The sequence below is a fragment of the Phyllostomus hastatus genome, unplaced genomic scaffold (assembly GCF_019186645.2).
Source record: "Phyllostomus hastatus isolate PE091 unplaced genomic scaffold, TTU_PhHast_1.1 phas_scaffold_93, whole genome shotgun sequence".
Classification (NCBI taxonomy): Eukaryota; Metazoa; Chordata; class Mammalia; order Chiroptera; family Phyllostomidae; genus Phyllostomus; species Phyllostomus hastatus.
Genome location: NW_025334042.1, coordinates 21964741 through 21984632, shown reverse-complemented (window position 1 = coordinate 21984632; position 19892 = coordinate 21964741). Strand labels below are relative to the sequence as shown.

Here is a 19892-nt window from a genome sequence, read left to right as displayed (position 1 = left end):
CCAGGCATGTGCCCTGACTGGGAATCGAACTGGCAACCCTTTGGTTCACAGGCCGGCACTCAATCCACTGAGCCACACCAGCCTGGGCTGCTTTTTTTGAAAAAGAAAAGAAATAAACAGTAGTGGAGTCAGCAGGTCTCTTGGGACTGGAAGTGGAGGGAATCAGAGAGCTAAGCCAACACTGGGTAGCTTGCAGATGATAGGGCCGCTCGTTGAAATAAAAACCACCCAAGGTTTCATCGAGGAGTAAGATTATGAACTCTTGGCAGGGAGGGGTGGAGAGAAAATAAAAACAACTGTAATTGAACAATAAAATAATAAAAATAAGATTATAAACTCTTTTTTTACTGATTACTTTTAGAGAGATAGGAAAGGAGAGAGGGAGAAACAATAATCTGCTGTCCCACTTGTGCACTCATTGGTTGTAAAAGCTAAACTCAAAAAAACCACCACAGGTAGAGCAGGTCTGAGAGATGATACGCTCACTTTCAAACATGCCGACATTGAGATTTATGGGGGACACTCAAGGGGAAATGACTGTCCACGAGGCCAGAGCGCCCCAGCCACCATGCCTCCAGAAGAGGCTACAGGTGTGTTGCACATCAGTCTTCTCACACCCGGAGGCAGCACGTGCTCCCCCGACAGAGGGGAGCACAGAGGACAGAGGGCAGTCTCTGCCCTCTGTTATGCTGATTGCTGTGAAAACCCCATTTTCAGTGTGCAACATGATGTCGAAAGGGTTGGGAAGCACTGAAGTATAATGCTGCTGGGTGTAGGAGACTGTTCTGCATGGCATGGGCCCAGCTCCCACTCGGAGATGCACAGGACCCACGCCCATGGGTAGGTTCTCCCGTGGGGAATCAGGCCTGCAATGTACCTAGGCCACTTTGAGTCTTGCTCTTGCTAATAAACTCCCTCACCCTGAATTGAGGACATTTACTGCAAAGTAACTTCCTAAAATCCATGCTAAACCTTCCAAGGATGAGTGTAACCAGTTCAACCACTTTTGCCTTTTCATTTGCAAATATCCCTCTTCTGTGATGTGATTAGTGGCACTGGCTCCTTTGTTTTCTGTAAAAGGTAACCACCTAAAGCAAACCTGTGCATAGTAAATGAGGACCGGCTTGTAATGGGCAGAGAAACCCAATAAAGGCCTGTCATGGGGGAGGGTTTGGCTTTGGCTCCCCTTGAGAGAAAAGCCATGCTGTCCCTTTTCCTCCACTGGACTCGGTAGTCCATGTGAATGTCTCATTTCATCCATAATGACTCAGACACTGTGGGCCAGTGTCTGCATCAGTTGGGTAAGTAATTCTGAAGCTCAGGAGAGAGATCTGGATGACAAATATGAGATCTATGAGTTGTCAGGACACATGTGGTGACTGAAGACACGGAGTGCAGGAGATCACGCGAGGAGAGAAGAGGGACTGGAGCAGAACCCCCCAAGGAGCAGCAACGTGAGAGCGGGGCCTCCAGAGCAGGAGGAAGAAAACTGGCTGAATGCTATCACTAGAGCCCAAGAGGTTAAAAAAAAAGACCAAATAGTTCCCTGACATCATTGATGTCAAGCTGGATCAGGACTGAGATGTACCTGCTGACTTCAACCACATGTCATTGGTTACTAGCAAAAACAGATTCTGAAGGGTTGAGAGAGATATGTAATATAGGAAGGGACACAAGAAGTGTTTAAAACTCTTTCAATAACTGGCTATGCTGTGAGACACAGGTTAGATGGGTAGGTGGGATAATGGGGGATGAGAATTATTTTAGACAGACACTGCTTAATTTAATTTTATTTGAAAATTATTTAAAATTTTACTTTTAAAAAGCATTGTGTACATGTGGTTAAAAATCAGATAATACAGAAGCAATTATTTGCTTCATTTTCCACACTTAGCAATGAGTCATTTTAACCTTTTGGCTATTTCAATATGACTACATATGCCATTCTTTGATTTTTCACTTTCAGATTTACTTTATTACCTATGTGTATATTCTTTTAATAGGTAAAAAAGTGGCATCTTACCATCCACACTGTTCTGAACCTTACTTCTTGCTCTTAAAATACCTTGCAGACCTTTCCATATCAGCATACATAGTCTACCTTTTTCTTTTAATGGTTGTACCACATTTTTGTTTCCTACTGATGGGATTTAGGTTGTTTCCAGCTTTTCACTTTTACCCACTGACTGTAATGGGTACCCACTAGTGTGTGTACCCACTATTGTACACACATCCTTGCATGCTTACGTGAGTATATCCACAGGATGAATTCCTAGCAATGGGCTTCCTGAGTATGTACAGTACATTTTGATAAATATTAATAAGTTACCTTTCAAAATGGCCATGCTAATTTACATTCCCACTAACAGGATACGAGAATACCCATTTTCCCACATTCTTTCTGCAACTTTCCTGGATCTTTTTTTTTTAATCACCTTATGTAGTCAAATTTATTGATCTTTTCTGTTATGGAAAATGTGGGAAATTTAACTTTTAAATTTAAAACTTTAAAGTTTTGGGTTCTTTGTTATGCTTAGAAAGTACTCCAATTTTTAAAATTCTCTTTTTTTTCTAGTGAAAATTACCTTTTTGCTCTAGTAGTTTTCTTTTTACTTTTAAATATTCCATCCAGGACCTACTTAAATGGCAGAGACCACTGGTATTTCCCATGTCTGCCCAGAGTGACATCTCCATTCTAGACCCCTTGGTCTGTCCGTTCTCCAAATGCAGAGCACCCATTCCTGCGAACCCTGCCAAGAGGGTCCTTTCTCCAGGTTCATACGGCATGCCGTTTTTCCCTCTTGTCCATCATCCCATAAGCTATATTCCTTTCAGGGACTGCTCGAACCCCATAACCTTCAGAGAGTTTTGGTGCCTATTGTAGCCTACAGAAAATTTTCCTTTTCTGAAGCTCACATGATCACATGCTATCTTGGATGAGCTTCTCCTTTTCTTCTCAACTTGAGCATATTTGCTGAATGAATGAAATCTAACCTTTGGAAGCCCAGGGTTGTTTAATCTACTTTTCTCTACTCCCTCAGCAGCTAAAAGTATGCTGGGTATGTGGAAGGAACCTGATAAAATACTTCTTAGTTTGCAATAACAGGGTATGCATTAGCCCTGTGTGGCTAGTGTGCATCCGAAGTGCGGCTGGTCCAAACTGAGAGGGGTCATCCGTGTAAACTCCACATCAACTTTTGAAGAGGGCATTCAAAAAATAATGTAACATATCTCATGAATAGTTTTTATATTGAAGGCACGTTGAAGTACATTTTAAATAAATAAATAAATATATATAAAGATAAATAAGGCCTGGCTGGCATAGTTCAGTGGATTGAGAGTGGGCTGCGAACCAAATTGTTGCAGGTTCGATTCCCAGTCAGGGTATATGCCTGGGTTGCAGGCTATGACCCCTAGCAACCGCACATTGATGTTTCTCTCTCTCTTTCTCCCTCCCTTCCCTCTCTAAAAATAAATAAATAAATAATCTTAAAAAAAAAGATAAATAAAACTTGTAGATGTTAAAGTATATCTGGGATCATTCTCTATTCTTGCGACTGAAGAAGTTTTGTTATGCTCGGTATTGGTTCCTAAATTAGGTTGAGTTGAGGATAAATAAGATGATCTTTTCTTGAAGCCAAAGAGATTCTGTCTCCAAGGGCTGTCATAGGTCATTATGTAACCATTACCTTCTTGGTGTGTCAGGGTCTTCTTTAAAAATTGATTTTAGAGAAAGAGAGGAAGGAAGGGAGGGTGGGGGGGAGAGAGAGAGAGGGGGAGAGGGAAAGGAAACATTGATTTGTTGTTTCATTCATTTATGTGTCCATTCGTGGACTCTTGTGTGTGCCCTGACTGGGGACTGAAACCTGAAACCTTGGTGTTATCAGGCTACCCGGTCAGGGCTCGGGGCTTCATCTTTGTGAGCATTGTTTACACATCTTTGATTGATGCTAACTGCTGCAGACTTGAAATGCAACAGTTCCTCCCAAACAGGTCAGGTATCTACTCAGCCAATAGAAATATTAGTAGGGAACAGCTGGTCAGGTTCAGATGCTGAAGCCTCTCCGAAAGTTTTAATGATTGATAATTCCTTAGATAACCATGTTGATGGAGCCCCTGCCGGCCCTTTGGCCACTAGGGCCATTTTCTGCCATCAAGGAGTTATTTGGGACAGATGCCACTTGGCTTTTAGCCTAGTCTCATTGTAGTCAGAGCTCCATAGGATTAGTTTCCTATCCCTGCTGTAACAAATCATCACAAACTTAGTGGTTTAAAACAACACAAATATATGCTCTTATAGTTCTGGAGGTCAGAAATCTAAAATCAAGGTGCTGGGCCCTGATCGGTGTGGCTCAGTTGGTTGGGCCATCATCCCACAAAGAGAAAGGTCACAGGTTCAATTCCTAGTCAAGGCACATGCCTGGGTTGTGGTTTGGTCCTTTGTTCGGGAGTGTGCAGGAGGCAACTGATTGATATTTCTCTCTCAGACTGATGTTTTTCTTACTTTCTCTCCCTCTCCCTTCCCTCTCTATAAAAACAAGTAAATAAAATATTTTAAAAATAAAATCAAATCAAATCAAGGTGTTGGCAGAACTGCATTCCTTTAGGGGAGAATCTATTTCCCTGACTTTTCTAACTTCTAGAAGCCACTTGTGTTTCTTGGCTTGTCGTAGCCCTTACATCATTCCAACCTCTTGTTTCTGCCATTACATCTGCTATGGCCAAATCTCCCTTTGCCTCCCTCTTATAAGGACACTTGTTACATTTAGAGCCCATCATGATAATCCAGATTAATCTCCCCATCTCAAAACCCTTAGTCCTTAGCCAAGATCCTTAATCTATATATGTACACACTTGTAAACATCTACAAAGTTACTTTTGCTATATAAGGTAGCATTCACATGTCCCAGGATTGGGGATATGGACATCTTGGGGGACCATTACTCAGCTTGCCACAGCCCCACATACATTTATTCACACTGCCCTGGTGAAGGGTGGCGGGAGAGAGTGCCCAGCAAGGAAGGTCGCAAGGTTTCAAAGTGTTCTTAAGTTAAGATGGACAGATAAGTGGGTAAATTCAGATCTGTAACTACTGCGATCACTCTGGGATAATCATAAACTGGCCTCACTTCCATTAGCAATGCTTGCTCCTTCCCAGCATTGCTTCCTTTAAAATGCTCTGCAGCGTGGAAGCTGAATTCCTTATTACTCTCTCATCCTAAAAACCAAAGTCTTCGAGATAGTAAGATGCATGTTTTCTACAGAGATCTAACTAGCCTGGTTGTTGTCTGGGGCAGGCTTGCAAAATGTTAACAGCACCTTGTTTCTAATACTCTGTATTCTGCAAAATACCTTCACATCCTTTGGCTCATTTGGGCATGGGAAAAGGAAGGAGGGCTTGCTATAGCAGTTGTACAGATGAGTAAACTGAGGCTCAGGGAGGTTAAATGACTCAAACAGGGTTGTCATACAATGAGTTATGGGAAGATTTCAGTTCAAACTTGATGATCTTTCCACTGTGCTATTCCCAGGCCAGACTCGATCCCAGGGGGCTGATAAGGAGCTGACTGTTGGGCTCGGAATCCCTGCCTCCCGAGCTTAGAACAGGTTGAAACACACTTTTCTAAGGTTCTACCCAGGGGTCAAAGGTAGAGGCAGATGGGAATTTCAGGAATTCAGGGGAAAGTTAGGGTACAGGGCAAACCAAGGGTACGGTGAAGGGGTAGGTGGGACTGAGGGAGATTTAAAAGGGTCTATGTGTGCTCTGTGTGACTACCAACTACTCTTCCAAAACACCCGTGAGGACCAAGCTTGTTTAACTGGTAGACGGCAGCAAGAGTGTACTATTCACGTACTTGACCTAGGATTAAGTCTCACTTCTGTAACAGAAATTCTAAGAACGTCAGGGAGACCTAGGAGAGGCCTGGCTGGGACTCTTATTCCCAGGTCTGAACACATAATTTGAGGAGGCAGTAACTCCGGAGCCCGCGCTCTTTCACACTGGCTCTCCAGAGCCTCTCCCTGATCTTGGTTTCGGTGACATCTCAAGGCCTGGCAGGCAAGGCCTGGACTCTGGAACAACGTAGCCTACGTTCAAAGCCTGACCCTGCCACTTACTTGGTGTGTGGCCTTGGGAAAGTCAATTAACCTGTGCGTTTCAGGTCTCTCATGTCTCTTATATATGGGCATAATGGTATCTACCTCATAGGAATTAAAGAATTTCAAGAATTAAAAATTAAGTTGCCTGGCACATGGTACTGTATTATTATTTGTCTTATTTCTAACCAGACCTCTTTTAGTTCTTCCTTTTTCAGCCCTCAGACCTAGGACCTGGTCCCCTATCATACCCACGTATTTTTGGAGTTTACTACTTATTAAATCTTAATCACTCTATATGAATGACTTCCAGAGTTTATATTCAGTTTTGACTTCCCAAACCATCAATAATGAAGTCCTTGAAGACCATTAGTATCCAACAGAACTTTCTGCACCAACGGAAATGTTCTATATTTGTGCTGCCCAGTAAGTAATCACTAGTCACATATAGCTACTGTATACCTGAAATGTGGCTAGTATGACTGAGGAGCTGAATGTTAAATACTTTAATTTTTGTTTTAGAGAGAGGGGAAGGGAAGAAGAAAGAGAGGGTGAGAAACATTGATTGGTTGCCTTCTGTACATGCCCTGGGGGACCAAACTGCAATCCAGGCATGTGCCCTGATGGAGAATTGAACCAGTAACCTTTTGGTTCATGGGACCAAACCCAACCAATTGAGCCAAACTGTTTGGGGCCAGCTGAATTTTATTGCATTTTACTTAATTTAAATAGTAAGTACCTACTGTATTAACAACATGAGTTTAGGTGCTGGATAAAGGACAAGACTCTAGGTCACTGAAGGTTTTAAGAGAGAAAGAACACTGGCAGCAGGACAGAGAATGGACTGGAGGACAGATGACAGAAACCCATGACAGGTGCCAGCCACATGGACAGAATAAACACGGGACTTACATGTTATGGACAGAATTGGTTGTACTTGTCACTATTTCAACTTGCTACTCTTTCAATGAGTAAAAGTGAGGAGAGTCAACTGAGGTTTGTAGTTTGACCAATGGGAGGTTGCCACTGTTGAGACAGGATCAGGTTTAGAATGAGGGTAATGAGTTTGCTTCTGGGATATGTTGAACTTGCTGTGTCTGTAGGAGACCGTTCTGCATGGCATGGGCCCAGCTCCCACTCGGAGATGCACAGGACCCACGCCCATGGATAGGTTCTCCTGTGGGGAATCAGGCCTGCAATGTACCTAGGCCACTTTGAGTCTTGCTCTTGCTAAAAAACTCCCTCACCCTGAATTGAAGACATTTACTACAAAGTAACTTCCTAAAATCCATGCTAAACCTTCCAAGGATAAGTGTAACCAGTTCAACCACTTTTGCCTTTTCATTTGCAAATATCCCTCTTCTGTGATGTGATTAGTGGCACTGGCTCCTTTGTTTTCTGTAAAAGGTAACCACCTAAAGCAAACCTGTGCATAGTAAATGAGGACCATCATGTAATGGGAGGAGAAACCCAATAAAGGCCTGTCATGGGGGAGGACTTGGCTTTTGCTCCCCTTGAGAGAAAAGCCATGCTGTCCCTTTTCCTCCACTGGACTCAGTAGTCCATGTGAGTGTCTCATTTCATCCATAATGACTCGGACACTGCGGGCTGGTGTCTTCATCAGGTGTCTAAGAAATATCTGGGGGATATGACTACAAAACAGGAAAAACATTCACCTGGAGCAGTGGAGGTAGGCTACCAACATATTTGGGGATTATTAGTATATAGGCAGTTGTTAAAGGCAGGGAGTGGAGGAACTCATCCCAGGAAAAATATGTAGAAGAGGACTGGATGGAACCCTAGTTGTGGTCTGTGTCTGCTTACATCAGAATCATCTAGGATGTTTGTTAAAAACAGAGTCCTCATTGTCAATTTATTTAATGACACAGAATCATTCATTTAAAAATGGTTAAAATGGCCCTGGTTGGTGTAGCTCAGTAGATTGAGTGCTGGCCTGCAAACCAAAGGGGTGCTGGTTCAGTTCCCAGTCAGGGCACATGCCTGGGTTGCAGGCCAGGTCCCCAGTGGGGGCCATGTGAGAGGCAACCATACACTGATGTTTCTCTCCCTCTCTTTCTCCCTTCCCCCTCTCTAAAACTAAATAAATAAAACCTAAAAAAATTTTTTAATGGTTAAAATGGTAAATTTTATGTTAGGTATTGTACCACAGTTGAAAAATGCGAAAACAAAACAAAACAAAAAAGATTCCTAAGTCACATTCCTGACCTGAATCACTATGTTTCTGAAGATGAATCCAGGACTCACCAGGTAGCTCTTATGCAAATTAAAAATTGAACCAATTGCTTAAGGGATAGTGAGAAACTAAGAGATAGGCAGAAAATAAAGGGAGGAAGGTATGGTGGAGAAACCAAGTGTTCAAAGAGGGGTTGAGAGTGTTGACTGGTGCCACTGCACAGAAGGAAGACCGAAAAAAGTCCACAGATTTGGCATTTAGGTGGTTATTGGTGAATGGGAAGTGGGGGAGTAGAGGCTGCGGGGGTATATTGTCTCAAAGGATTTGCTCACATGTGGTGGTAAAGATAGGGAAGGAAAGATTGCATGATCTTGAAGAGATAGGACACAGGAAAAATTGGTGGGTTTGAAGGTGAGAAAGAATTGAACCTGTTGGCGGGAGGTAGATAGAAAGGGGTCGATGAGGCCAAGGAGGCACCAAAGAGATCCTCCATAAAGCATAATTTGGAAGAGGTAGCAGAGGTTGGGATCAAGAATTTAGGCAGAGATTATTTGGTAATCACTGGGAAAGTTTAGAAGTGAAAAGGAGGCCAGATGAAGAATTTCAAGACTGAGGGCAAGAAAAGACTTCCTGATGCAGCAAACAAGAATGACAGTCAGCTCTGGCTGGTGTAGCTCAGTGGATTGAGTGTGGGCCTATATACCAAAAGGTTGCTGGTTCAATTTCCAGTCAGGTCACGTGCCTGGGTTGTGGGCCAGATCCCCAGTAGGGGATGTGTGAGACACAGCCACACATTGATGTTTCTCTCCCTTTCTCCTTTCCTTCCCCTCTCTATTAAAAAAAAAAGAATGACATTCGTTAGTGTTTAGGCCATCTGCTTAGATTAACTGAGCAGGGGTACATATAGTGAAGAGCCTGCAGCAGGGCAGAGGGTAAAAGTCTGGAAGAGTCACTAGGATAAAAGTGGTCAGAAGCAGCAATATAAAAAGATTGCAAAATAGTACTGGAATCCAATTGAGATTGGAAATGGCATCAACCAACAAAATTAGCCTGCAAAGTAGAAAAATTGGGTTTTCTAAATGAAGGTTTGCCCTGGTAGTGTGGCTCAGTGGATTGAGTGCTGGCCTGCAAACCAAAGGGTCACCTATTCAATTTCCAGACTAGTGCACATGCTCGGGTTGCTGGCCAGGTCCCCAGCGGGGGGTGTGCGAGAGGCAACCACACAGTCATGTTTCTCTCCTTTCTCTCTCCATTCCCCTCTCTAAAAATAAGTAAAATCTTAAAAATAAATAAATAAATGAAGGTTTTAGTTCCACTCTCATGTTGTATAGGGACAGCAGTGGCCTCTGCTCTCTCTTGCATAGAGTTCAAATTTCTTAGCAGGAGCTTTTACCTAATTTCCCCATCAATAGGTCCCAACGTCAGGTTGGTGGCCCAGATGCTCTTGTTCCCTGTTCCTTCTTCTGTAACTTCAATTCAGAAAAATAATAGGATTTTAGGGACTTTGAAGCTCATCAACCCAATCTCCCTTCTTAGCTAGATACTGTATTTTGCCATGTATAATGTGAACTTTTTTTTGCCAACTTTTAAGGGAAAAATAAGAATGTACATTACACATGGGTAGTACTAATTCCATATCTATATAAATGTTTTTAATTATTTATGCTTATGTGTTAAAAGTGTAAGTCTAGAAAGCAGTAACGATACCTGTATGCAAAATAATACCCTGGAATATGATAATTGGTTTTGTTGTACCAAATTTCTTGTACCTTGTATCTGTTCTTGTGTTTTGTAGTTATTTGAATTAAAAAATTAAAACAAAAGATTTTTTCCTAAAAGTTTGAGCCAAAAACGTGGGTGTGCATTATACATGGCAAACACTCTATGTTTTGTTTCCATCTTCTTGTCACCAAACAGATCTTTGCCCATCTTTTACTTCTCCTTGGATTCAACTGGTGGGTGTTTTAAAAATCAGAACCTAACAGACATCAGTAGTACCATCCCACAGCACTTACTGTGTAGCTACCCAATTGTAGACTGCGTTCTGGGCATGCTTCTTGCACATATCCCCACCCCCATACTGGTGTGTGTCCCCCACCTCCATACTGGTATTCTTTGGTAGAGGATGCTGCCCCAAAAGTCCAGAGTTAGCTTACTCACTGGCTTGTTTTCTGTTCTGAGCTTGGGTGAGGTTTTTGCTTGAGCCCAAACTTCCTGGACAGAGTGGGTAAAGGCAGAAGTTTCTTATCTACCCTAGATTCACAGGACATTCTCAACCATCCTCGTCACTTTTATTATATATAATTATATGTATTATATTCAGTGTCACTTCATTTCATTTATACTACTTGGATTTGGGGTTCATAATTAAAATCATTTATTTATTGAATTTATTGGGGTGACATTGGTTAATAAAAATTATACAGGTTTCAGGTGTACAATTCTATAATACATCATCTATATATTGTATTGTTGTGTTCATCACCCAAAGTCAAGTTTCATTCCATCATCATTTATCCCCCACTTTACCTCTTCTATCTCCTCCCATAATTTAACCAGATCTTTTGAATGTCAGCCAGAGCATATCTCCTAGGATCTGGAATTGCTGTGCTGAGCCTGGTCAAGTTGGAGACTTGGCCTGCTCTGGAAAGATAAGATGTTTTCCCTACTAACCCTCTCCTTTAGCCAGGTCATTGACTCTTTCAGATTGTATTGTTAGGTTTTGCCCCAAGGCATAATGAGTAAATCCTGAAGCAGCCAGATCAGGCTCAAGCGGCCCAGGGAACTGATGCATTCTAAGGCTGGCCTGGTCTTTATAAATAGCCACCAAAAGCAGCTCCTATCCCAGAAACAGGATCACTTCCTGCAGGCCATCTAAATCCTGATAGCCCAGGACACATGCATTCTCCTCCAGGATCATCCCAAATAATGAGGAAGACATTCTATTTTCTTTTTTCAATTGCATCTTGGACATTTTGCCAAAAGCTTTCCCCCAGATTTTGAAGCAGCCTAACTGTTAAGGAGTTAAGGAGAGTGAAATTAATTCTCAGGATAAAACCCTCACAGTATTTCTTTCTTAGTCTTCTCACCCTCTCACCTCACTACCTCCAGGATCTTAATCTGTTCCTTTCTTTCCCTTCTAGCAGTGATTCAGGGATCGAATGAGTCTCTGTGGTTCGTTTTGCCCTGAAGAGCAAAAGGCTTCGGTCCCAGCTGGTGTTGCCAAAGCAGCATACTAATTCCATGCCATGGTCCTGGGTCAAGATTTGTACAATCTGATTGGCCATATCACCTCGGATGGCAAGGGAGTGGAAGTGGTCAAAATCATGGAGCCCCAGCTTTCGGAGACGCCTTGCAGCTGCCCGATAACATTTCCAGGGCTGTGGCTCCACAAGGAGGTAGGCGCAGAGGGAGGAGAGGTGAGCCAGGAACTCCCACAGGCCACGGTCCCCATGGTTCAGATGAATCCACATGGTTATCGACATGCAGAAGCCAATGTCAAACGCTGAGCGTCCAAACTGGCTTAAGAATGAGTTCAAGAGAACTTTCCGGCTCCTTTGATTCATGAAGTCCAAGGTAATAAAAGTCAAGGCATCAGGAAAAGGGCATTCTTTTTCAGCTCGCTCCACCAGGACCGGATCTATGTCGCAACAGAGGAGACGGAATTCTCTTGAAGCGTCTGAGAGGGTCTCCCCATCACGTAGGGAAAGGAAGTGCTTGTACAGAGCCACACTTAGGTCCTAGAGGAATCCAAAAGAGTTTTGTCATTGCCGCTTTCAACCAGTGAACAGAAGAGAAACTTATCTCTTACCCTCTTATCTTTTGCTGAGACAGCCCTCTACTCCTGGCTTTAGAGGGTGAGAGGCTCCTAAACTACAGCCAGAAGAGGTTGCCCGGAAAGTTTTCCACAAAGCAGGTTCTCAGCGCCCTCCAGGGGTGACAGGCTGTAATGAATTATCTCTACGCTTTCCTGACTGATGGCAGACTGGGTAGTATGGTTGAAAGTCACGACCCAATAGATGCAGGAAAGAAACTAAGAGCAGTCTTTTTCAGCTTCATATGCTTGTAAATATCTGTTTGTTTTGGGGGCATCTCAGGCTCCAGGGAGGAGGAAAGGTTCTAGGGGCATACCTTGTGTTCCTTACCGGGAAGGTGAGGAATAGAGCAAGCACCATCTTACAAAAACCTGCTTCTCAGACCTGTGGTTGGGAAAGTGGACTCCAAAAAGTCCTCACTCAGCCTTCGCTCTACAGCTTTAATTTACTACCTGTCCTATGCTTCACCACTTCCTTCTGAGACTTATTGTTTCTGCATCTATGATTTTCACCATCTTAGCACTTTTTTTGACTCTTAAACAAGTAACTACCTCCTTTCTCCAACTTTGACTTCTATAACCATTATTACTAATTCAAATTTATGTTGTTCTACACATTTTTTCCAAGGCATTTTCCTATTCATTACCCCATTTGCTCTATGTAACAATCCTGTGAGGAAAATATTTATGTCTTTGGTGAAGGTGAAGAGAATGTGGCTGGAGACAACCCAGATGTCCTATAATAGTAGCATGGATAAATAAATGTAATGTAGTCATTAAGATGGAAAACTAAATAGTTAAAAATGAAGGAATTCAGCTAATTGCAGCAACATCAGTGACTTTCATAAATATATGTAATGCTGAAAAAAGAGCAAAACATAAAAGAAAATACATGATAAACTTCCATTTATATGAAATTTAAAAATGGATAAAATTAGCTCTAGCCAAGTAACTCAGTTGGCTAGAGCATTGTCCCAGTATGCCAAGGTTGCAGGTTCAACCCCTGGTCAGGGTACATACAATAATCAACCAATGTATAAATAAGTGGAACAACAAATCAATATTTCTCTTTCAATTGAAAAAAATGAAAAAAGATAAAATTAAACTTTATTGTTTAGGAATACAAAAATAGCGAGGTATAAAGAAACAATAAAAGTCAGACTGGTTCTTACCTCTGTGTGGAGAGGGGAGTTAATGAACAGAAAAAGGTATATGGGGAACTCGTGGGCTACTGAAGATGTTTTATTTTTGACCTAGACGGTAGTCATAAAGGGGGCTGTCTTATAATAACTCATAGGTATAGATTTATGTTTTATGCACTTTTCTGTGTGTGGAATAGTTCTCCCCCCCCCCACACACACACACAAACAAAAAAACCCACAACTGTATTTTAAAAATTATGGTCCAGAGGCTAGTACTTTACTTGCCCCATGTCACATGGTAAGTATACAGCAAGAGTTAGGCTACATTAGATTCTTTCTTCTACACCAGGCTTTTCACTCTTCAATGGGCATACTCATTGCATGGGATCTTGTGAAAATAAATGCTGATTTAGCAAATCTGGAGTGGGGGCTGTGATTCTGGATTTCTAATAAGCTTCTAAGTCATGCTGAAGCTATAGTTCACAACCACACTTTGAGTAGGAGGGTTCTATACTACCCTGCTTCATTTCCTCCCCATGTATTTACTTCTTTGCAGTCTCCCTCTCCCTGTCTGATCTTGCGTGTGCCCCATGTTTGACCAGTCATTTTGTCATATCAGTCCCTCCTCCACCACATCTCTTCATCCTCTCCATCCTTGATTCTCCAATCCTAGAGTCCTCTGGAAGCTTAAAAAAGAAAATACAGACTCAAGGGTTTAACATCCCAAGATCCTGGTTCAGTAGGTCTACAGTGGGGCCTAGGAGTTTTTAAAGTTTAAACAAAGCACCCCATAAATTGTGGTGCATCCATAAATTATGGACCCATCTGTACAATAAAATATTATGAAGCTGCTGAAAAAGAATGTAGTGACATGAGTGACCTTCAAATTATTAAATAAAAAGCAAGGTGCAATACAATATACAGATGATGTATCATAGAATTGTACACCTGAATTCTATATAATTTTATTTTTATTTAATTTATTTATTTTTAGAGGGAGGAAGAGGAGAGAAACATCAATGTGTGGTTACCTCTTACACACCCCCACCAGGGACCTGGCTGGCAACCCAGGCATATGCCCTGACTGGGAATTGAACCTGCAACCCTTTGGTTCGCAGGCCAGCACTCAATCCACTGAGCTACACCAGCCAGGGTTCGAATTCTATATAATTTTATTAACCTATGTTACCCCAGTAAACTCAAAAAAAGAAAAAAAGAAAAGCAGGGTGCAAAATATTGTACTACTATTTATGAAACTAAAAGAGAGAAGGTATTTATACATATGTAAATGTTTATATACACATAGGACACATAGCCAAGAAGTTATGAATGGCATTTGCCACCATGTAGAGAAAAGGAAGATTTAGAGCCAGTAGAGACTTGCTCCCTAAATGTACAACCAGGTTTGGGAACCACTGCCCTCATTAATTGCAACTACGTCCTTGCCTCTAACATGTATATATACACCTCTGTCAACTTTAAAATCAATGGTTTCCTAATGCCTTTCATGAAATCCCAAGCCTTAAACCCAGTCCTTCTTTTATATTGCTTCCCTCCTCTGACTTCCTATATCATCATAGTGGAGAAATGTTTTCAAGGGACACCCAGAAACCCACCTATTTGCTCATTCCAGCTTTGAGTTTGTATCCAAATGTCCCTCTCCATCAGCTGTGTCTCTATAGCCTTCAGCCCTTCACCAAAATCTCGGTTGCGGATGACCAGCAACACAACAAAATTCTCCCACCCTCTGCTGCTCTTGGAGGTGGAGTAAGCACTTGGTGTCACAGAGACATTTTGCTATTTTGCACGTGATTTAACTGTAACTGTCACATGTCTAAGAATACCTTTTCGGTTGGACAGCATGGCAATGCCTTCCTCCACTAGGCTGCCGTATTTTTCCTTCTCGCCCCTCTCCACACTGTATTCCGTAAACTCATTGCTTTTAAAATAAATATCAACTTGACTCCAGGGTGTCCTGACCACAGAGCACATGAATCTTAATTCCAGGCACGATTCGGTCACCTCTGGCTCATCTCTTCCAGTAAATCTATCCCACCCCCATGCTCCCAAACGTAGGTCTCTGGAAGACCCCTCTACTCAGCCATGGGCTTCTCTGACCCATGTGCTTCCGGCAGGAGGCAAGCACCAGAGGCCCAGGCACAGTGAATCTTCCCACCCGGGTTTGGCCTCCAGGTGGCGGAGGCGGAGACGCGGAAATTCGAAAAGTAGCTAGAAACATTCCGCCACAAGATTCCTAACAGATGGTGGTGGGACCCCGGAGAGCTGCTAGTAGCAGCGCGGAGTCGATCAACGCTACACCTTTAAGCTCATTTTGGGAAAGGTGTGATGTCAAGCCCAGGCCAGAACCCCAGTGGACATGAAGGCAGCCAACAGCTGGGCTCCCCGATCTCCGACACTTCCCCTGTCACTCACCCCGGAGTTACAACCCACGTCTAGCCCAAGAATGGGCTTCGTCTCGGAACCCTGAGGGAAGAGCTGGCTAAGCAGCTCCGGAGGCAAGAGGCGGAGCCGTTGCTCTGGAGAGTGGAAGCGGGAATAGTGAGGGAAATTTCCAAAAGGGGCGGCCCCGGGTTCCAGGACTTGCAGTTTCTCTTCCACCGCGGCCTCCTCTACACCTCCGGTGGTCTGTTTTGCGGACGCCGCCATTAGCTCCGGTCTGGCCCCTGGGTCGCCGCGGAACCGGAAGTTGGAAACCCGCCGCCGCGGCGCCAGTGCGCCTGCGCCGATTGGTCAAGGCAAGTGGACCAGAAGGCGCCCAGTGTCGAGCTAACGCTGACACCCGGCGCTGGCTTTCCATGAGGAGTGGCTTTCCTAACTGGGAAGTGGTTGGTAATATTATCCCATTTTACACGCGAGGAAACAAGAACAGAGAGGTTAAGTGGCTTTCCCAAGCTGGTTTAGTTTCAACTTGGATTATCCAGAACGAGGAGCTTGTTGGGATCTTGGAAATCAATTTTGGTCCAACTTTCTTCCTTTACAAATGGATAAAGTGAGAGCCAGAGAGTAGAAGTTGCTTGTCCAGGTTCACACGGTGAAACTGTGACATAGGAATCTGCATTTGGTTTATCCCGTGATTCCACGAAAGGGTAGCCAGGAATCGTGTCACTTGAGGTACCAAAAGACCCAAGACCCATGGTTAATCGCCATGACCGAAGTGGGACAGGTGGACAGGGCAGGTGTAGTCTGTGAGCTTCTTGAGAGGCAAGGACTATGCCTTAGGAGCCAGCGCTTAAGAGTGCTTACCCGGTGTCAGACACTTTTCTAAGCCCTTTAACATGCAATAACCAATCGTCACACCAACTCTGTGAGGAAAGAACCATAAATATTATCTGTTTCATACAGATAAGGACATTGGGGCACAAGGAAGTTAGTGACTTGCCCAAGGTCACACAGTTAGAAATGGTTGTACCAGAATTTGATCCCAGGCAGTCTGGCTCCAGAGGGTGTGCGTGCAACCATTATGTTATTCACAGCCTCGAATCACCATGCCAACCACAATGCTTGGGCCAAAGATGCTCAAATATTTGTTGAGTGCAAACTCAGTGTCAACAAATGCTGCTGGAAAAACTGGTTATTCATATGAAGAAGAATGAAAGTAGACCCTTATCTTACACAGAAATTAACTCAAAATAGATTAACAACTTAAACATGAGACCTGAAACTTTATCACTGCTAGAAAAAAAAAAGGCTTCATGACATTGATCTTGGCAATGAGTTCATATATATGAAAACAAAAGCACAGACAAGAAAAGCAAAAATAGAGAAGTGGGACTACATCAAGCTAAAAAGCTTATGTACAGCAAAGGAAACCACTGAGAAATTGAAAAGACAACCTACAGAATGGAAGAACATATTTTCAAAGCATATATCTGATAAGGGATTAATTTCCTAAATATATAAGGAACTCCTACAACTCAATAGCAAAACAACAACAGCAATAAAACTAATGAAATTATTTTAAAATGGTCAAAAAACTTGACATTTCTCCAAAGGAAGACATACAAATGGACGCCAGGTATATGTAGAGATGATCAATGTCACTAATCATCAGGGAAATGCAAATCGAAACCACAATGAAATATCACCTCACATCTGCTAGGATGGCTGTTATAAAAACAACAAAAGACAAGTGTTGGCTTGTCTTTTTGGAGATGGGGAGAAATTGGAACCGTTGTATGCTATTGGTAGGAATGTAAAATGGTGCAGCCTCCATAGAAAATAGGATGGAGTTTCCGCAAAAAATTAAAAATAGAACTCCAATATGATCCAGCAATCTTATTTTTGGATATTTATCCAAAAGAATTGAAATCAGGATGTCAAAGAGATATTAATACTTCCTTGTTCATTGCAACATTACTCACAATTAGCCAATATGTGGAAACAAATGTCTATCAACAGATGGACAGATTTAAAAATGTGTTATACACATATAATGGAATATTATTCATTTCAAAAAGAAGGAAATCCTGCCATTTATGAAAACATGGATGAACCTTGAGAATATTATCCTGAGTAAAGTAAGTCAGTCATGGAAGGACAAATACTGTAGGATTCCACTTATATAAAGGTGTTTAAAATAGTCAGACTCACAGAATCGAAGAATAGGATGGCAGTTGCCAGGTGCTAGAGGAGAGGGAAAGGGAGAGTTGCTAATCAATAGACAAAAATTTCAGTTATGCAAGGTGAATAAGGTTAGAGATCTGTACAACATTATGCCTATGGAAAACAACACTGTACTGTATATTTAAAAACATGTTAAGAGGGCAGATCTTAAGTGTTTTTACCACAATGAAATGAATTTTTTTTTTTAAAGCAAACTTAATAAACGATGGAAGGGATTACCTTCCTTGGTGACTAAAGCCAGATCTGGTTTGCAGAAACAAAAATGGAAGGAAGAAAGGAACCAAACTGAAACAGACATGGTGGAAAAGAGCTGGGCAGAATGTGGGCTGAGCCAGAGACAGGAAAGAGCAGAGCTGGTAAGGAGCGAAACTCAGGGGTCAGCCTAGGTAGCAGGTTCAAGTCAAAAGCCAGAATGACTCAGAATCTCCAACAGGTTCAGCCAGGGGTCAGCAGAGTTGCGCTGACCTCTCCCTACCTGAATAACCATCTTAAAGAGGCTTTCTGATTCTCGAGGACAGCGATTTGCTGAACTTCTAAGGGACTGAAGCATGAACTCTGCAGACAGTGCTATCAGGGTAAAAATAGGCCCTGACTCTTTTCCTCCCAGTTTTTACTTCACATTTTGATCTCTGTCTGATCTGTTTGAGGACATAAATTAATGACCAAAAGTCACAGGGGAACTGAATAAACTGCAGTACTCTGCACAATTTCCAGAGAAGGGGAGAAATGGTGGGGGTGGGGGAAACAGCAGCACTAGCACCATGTCTGTTCCTAGTGTTTGACAGATGAGGGCGAACTGCTCTTGCCCCTTTTTGTCACTAGAGGATGCTAACGCAAACACTTTGCAACACCTAATTATCAAGGAACTGGAATCACCTTGCTTATTGGTAAACACTGTTTTTGTTTGCTTGTTTAAACACAATGTATATATAAAATTTGCCAGTAAAGAGTTTAATTTCATTAAGGATTAGGGACACTGGTATGTTTTTGAATTCTCAAAACACTGTTCATCAAGGCAAAAGGAAAACAAAAAGCATCAGGCCCACATGGTAAAAAGCAGGTTCCTCCTGACCCTGGAATCCTTGAGAAGCAAAGATTGGGGTGGTCCTGGTAGTGTTACCAGGGACCTAAAATGCCTCAGAGGTGAGCCCATGAAGAAGCATTTTAGTTTGACCCACTTTGGTGACTTTTTGAACCTGTACCCATTTTTCAGAGCTGGACAGGTCCAGACAACCTGACAGTACTCAGCTCCTGGGTCTGGGGCCTGAGAAATCAGTCCCAGTACTTGAAATAGCTGCAGCAGCACCTGAGGGCGTGGTCTGCACCGCAGTGGGCCCAGTTTTCTAGAGCCCACCGCTTACACGATTGTGGGAGTGGGGGATTTTAAAGGAAAAAACCCACAAACATAAAGACAGATGTTAAAGTGAATAGTATTTATTTACAATAATAACATAAATTACAACAAATGACACTTTTTTATTTATTAATTTTATGGGGGGGAATGTTGATTTGTTGTTCCACTTATTGATGCATTCATTGGTTGATTCTTGTATGCGCCCTGAGCAAGGATTGAGCCTGCAACCTTGGAGTGTCTGTCAGGACAATGCACTAATGAACTGAGCTACCCGGCCAGGGGAACAATTCACACATTTGAAAAAGCTGATGAATACCACAGCTATCACAAAAAGCTCCCATACTTGAATATTTTGGCTGTTTAATCTTTGATTTTGGCTCTTTACTCTTTGATTGCTTCTTTATATGACAATATTTTGATAGTAGTACACCTTTATAGAGAGGACTACAAAGTTAATTCAGACTATTCTTAGCATGGTGGGTCAGATTTCTTTTACTTTTTGATTGTTTAGGAAAGTTTCTTTCGGGTCCACAGTTTGCTTTTGGCAATATCATGTAAACACTTAAGTTTGTCACCAAACTGGGAAAAACCCTTGATCAAAATTTCTTTCATCTGTGAGCTATAAGATTCCAGAGCATTTCAAATTTT

General features: G+C 42.4%; 1 protein-coding gene across 1 annotated transcript; it reads right to left on the bottom strand.

Annotated features, from left to right (window-relative positions):
• Positions 1-10634: 10634 nt before the first annotated feature.
• Positions 10635-15938, bottom strand: BCDIN3D (BCDIN3 domain containing RNA methyltransferase). Its single transcript, XM_045829444.1, has 2 exons — positions 15680-15938; positions 10635-12030 (listed from the first exon to the last, which is right to left on the bottom strand). The coding sequence occupies exons 1-2, from the start codon at positions 15911-15913 to the stop codon at positions 11392-11394; spliced, it is 873 nt and encodes a 290-aa protein (XP_045685400.1). The 5' UTR covers positions 15914-15938; the 3' UTR covers positions 10635-11391.
• Positions 15939-19892: the final 3954 nt, after the last annotated feature.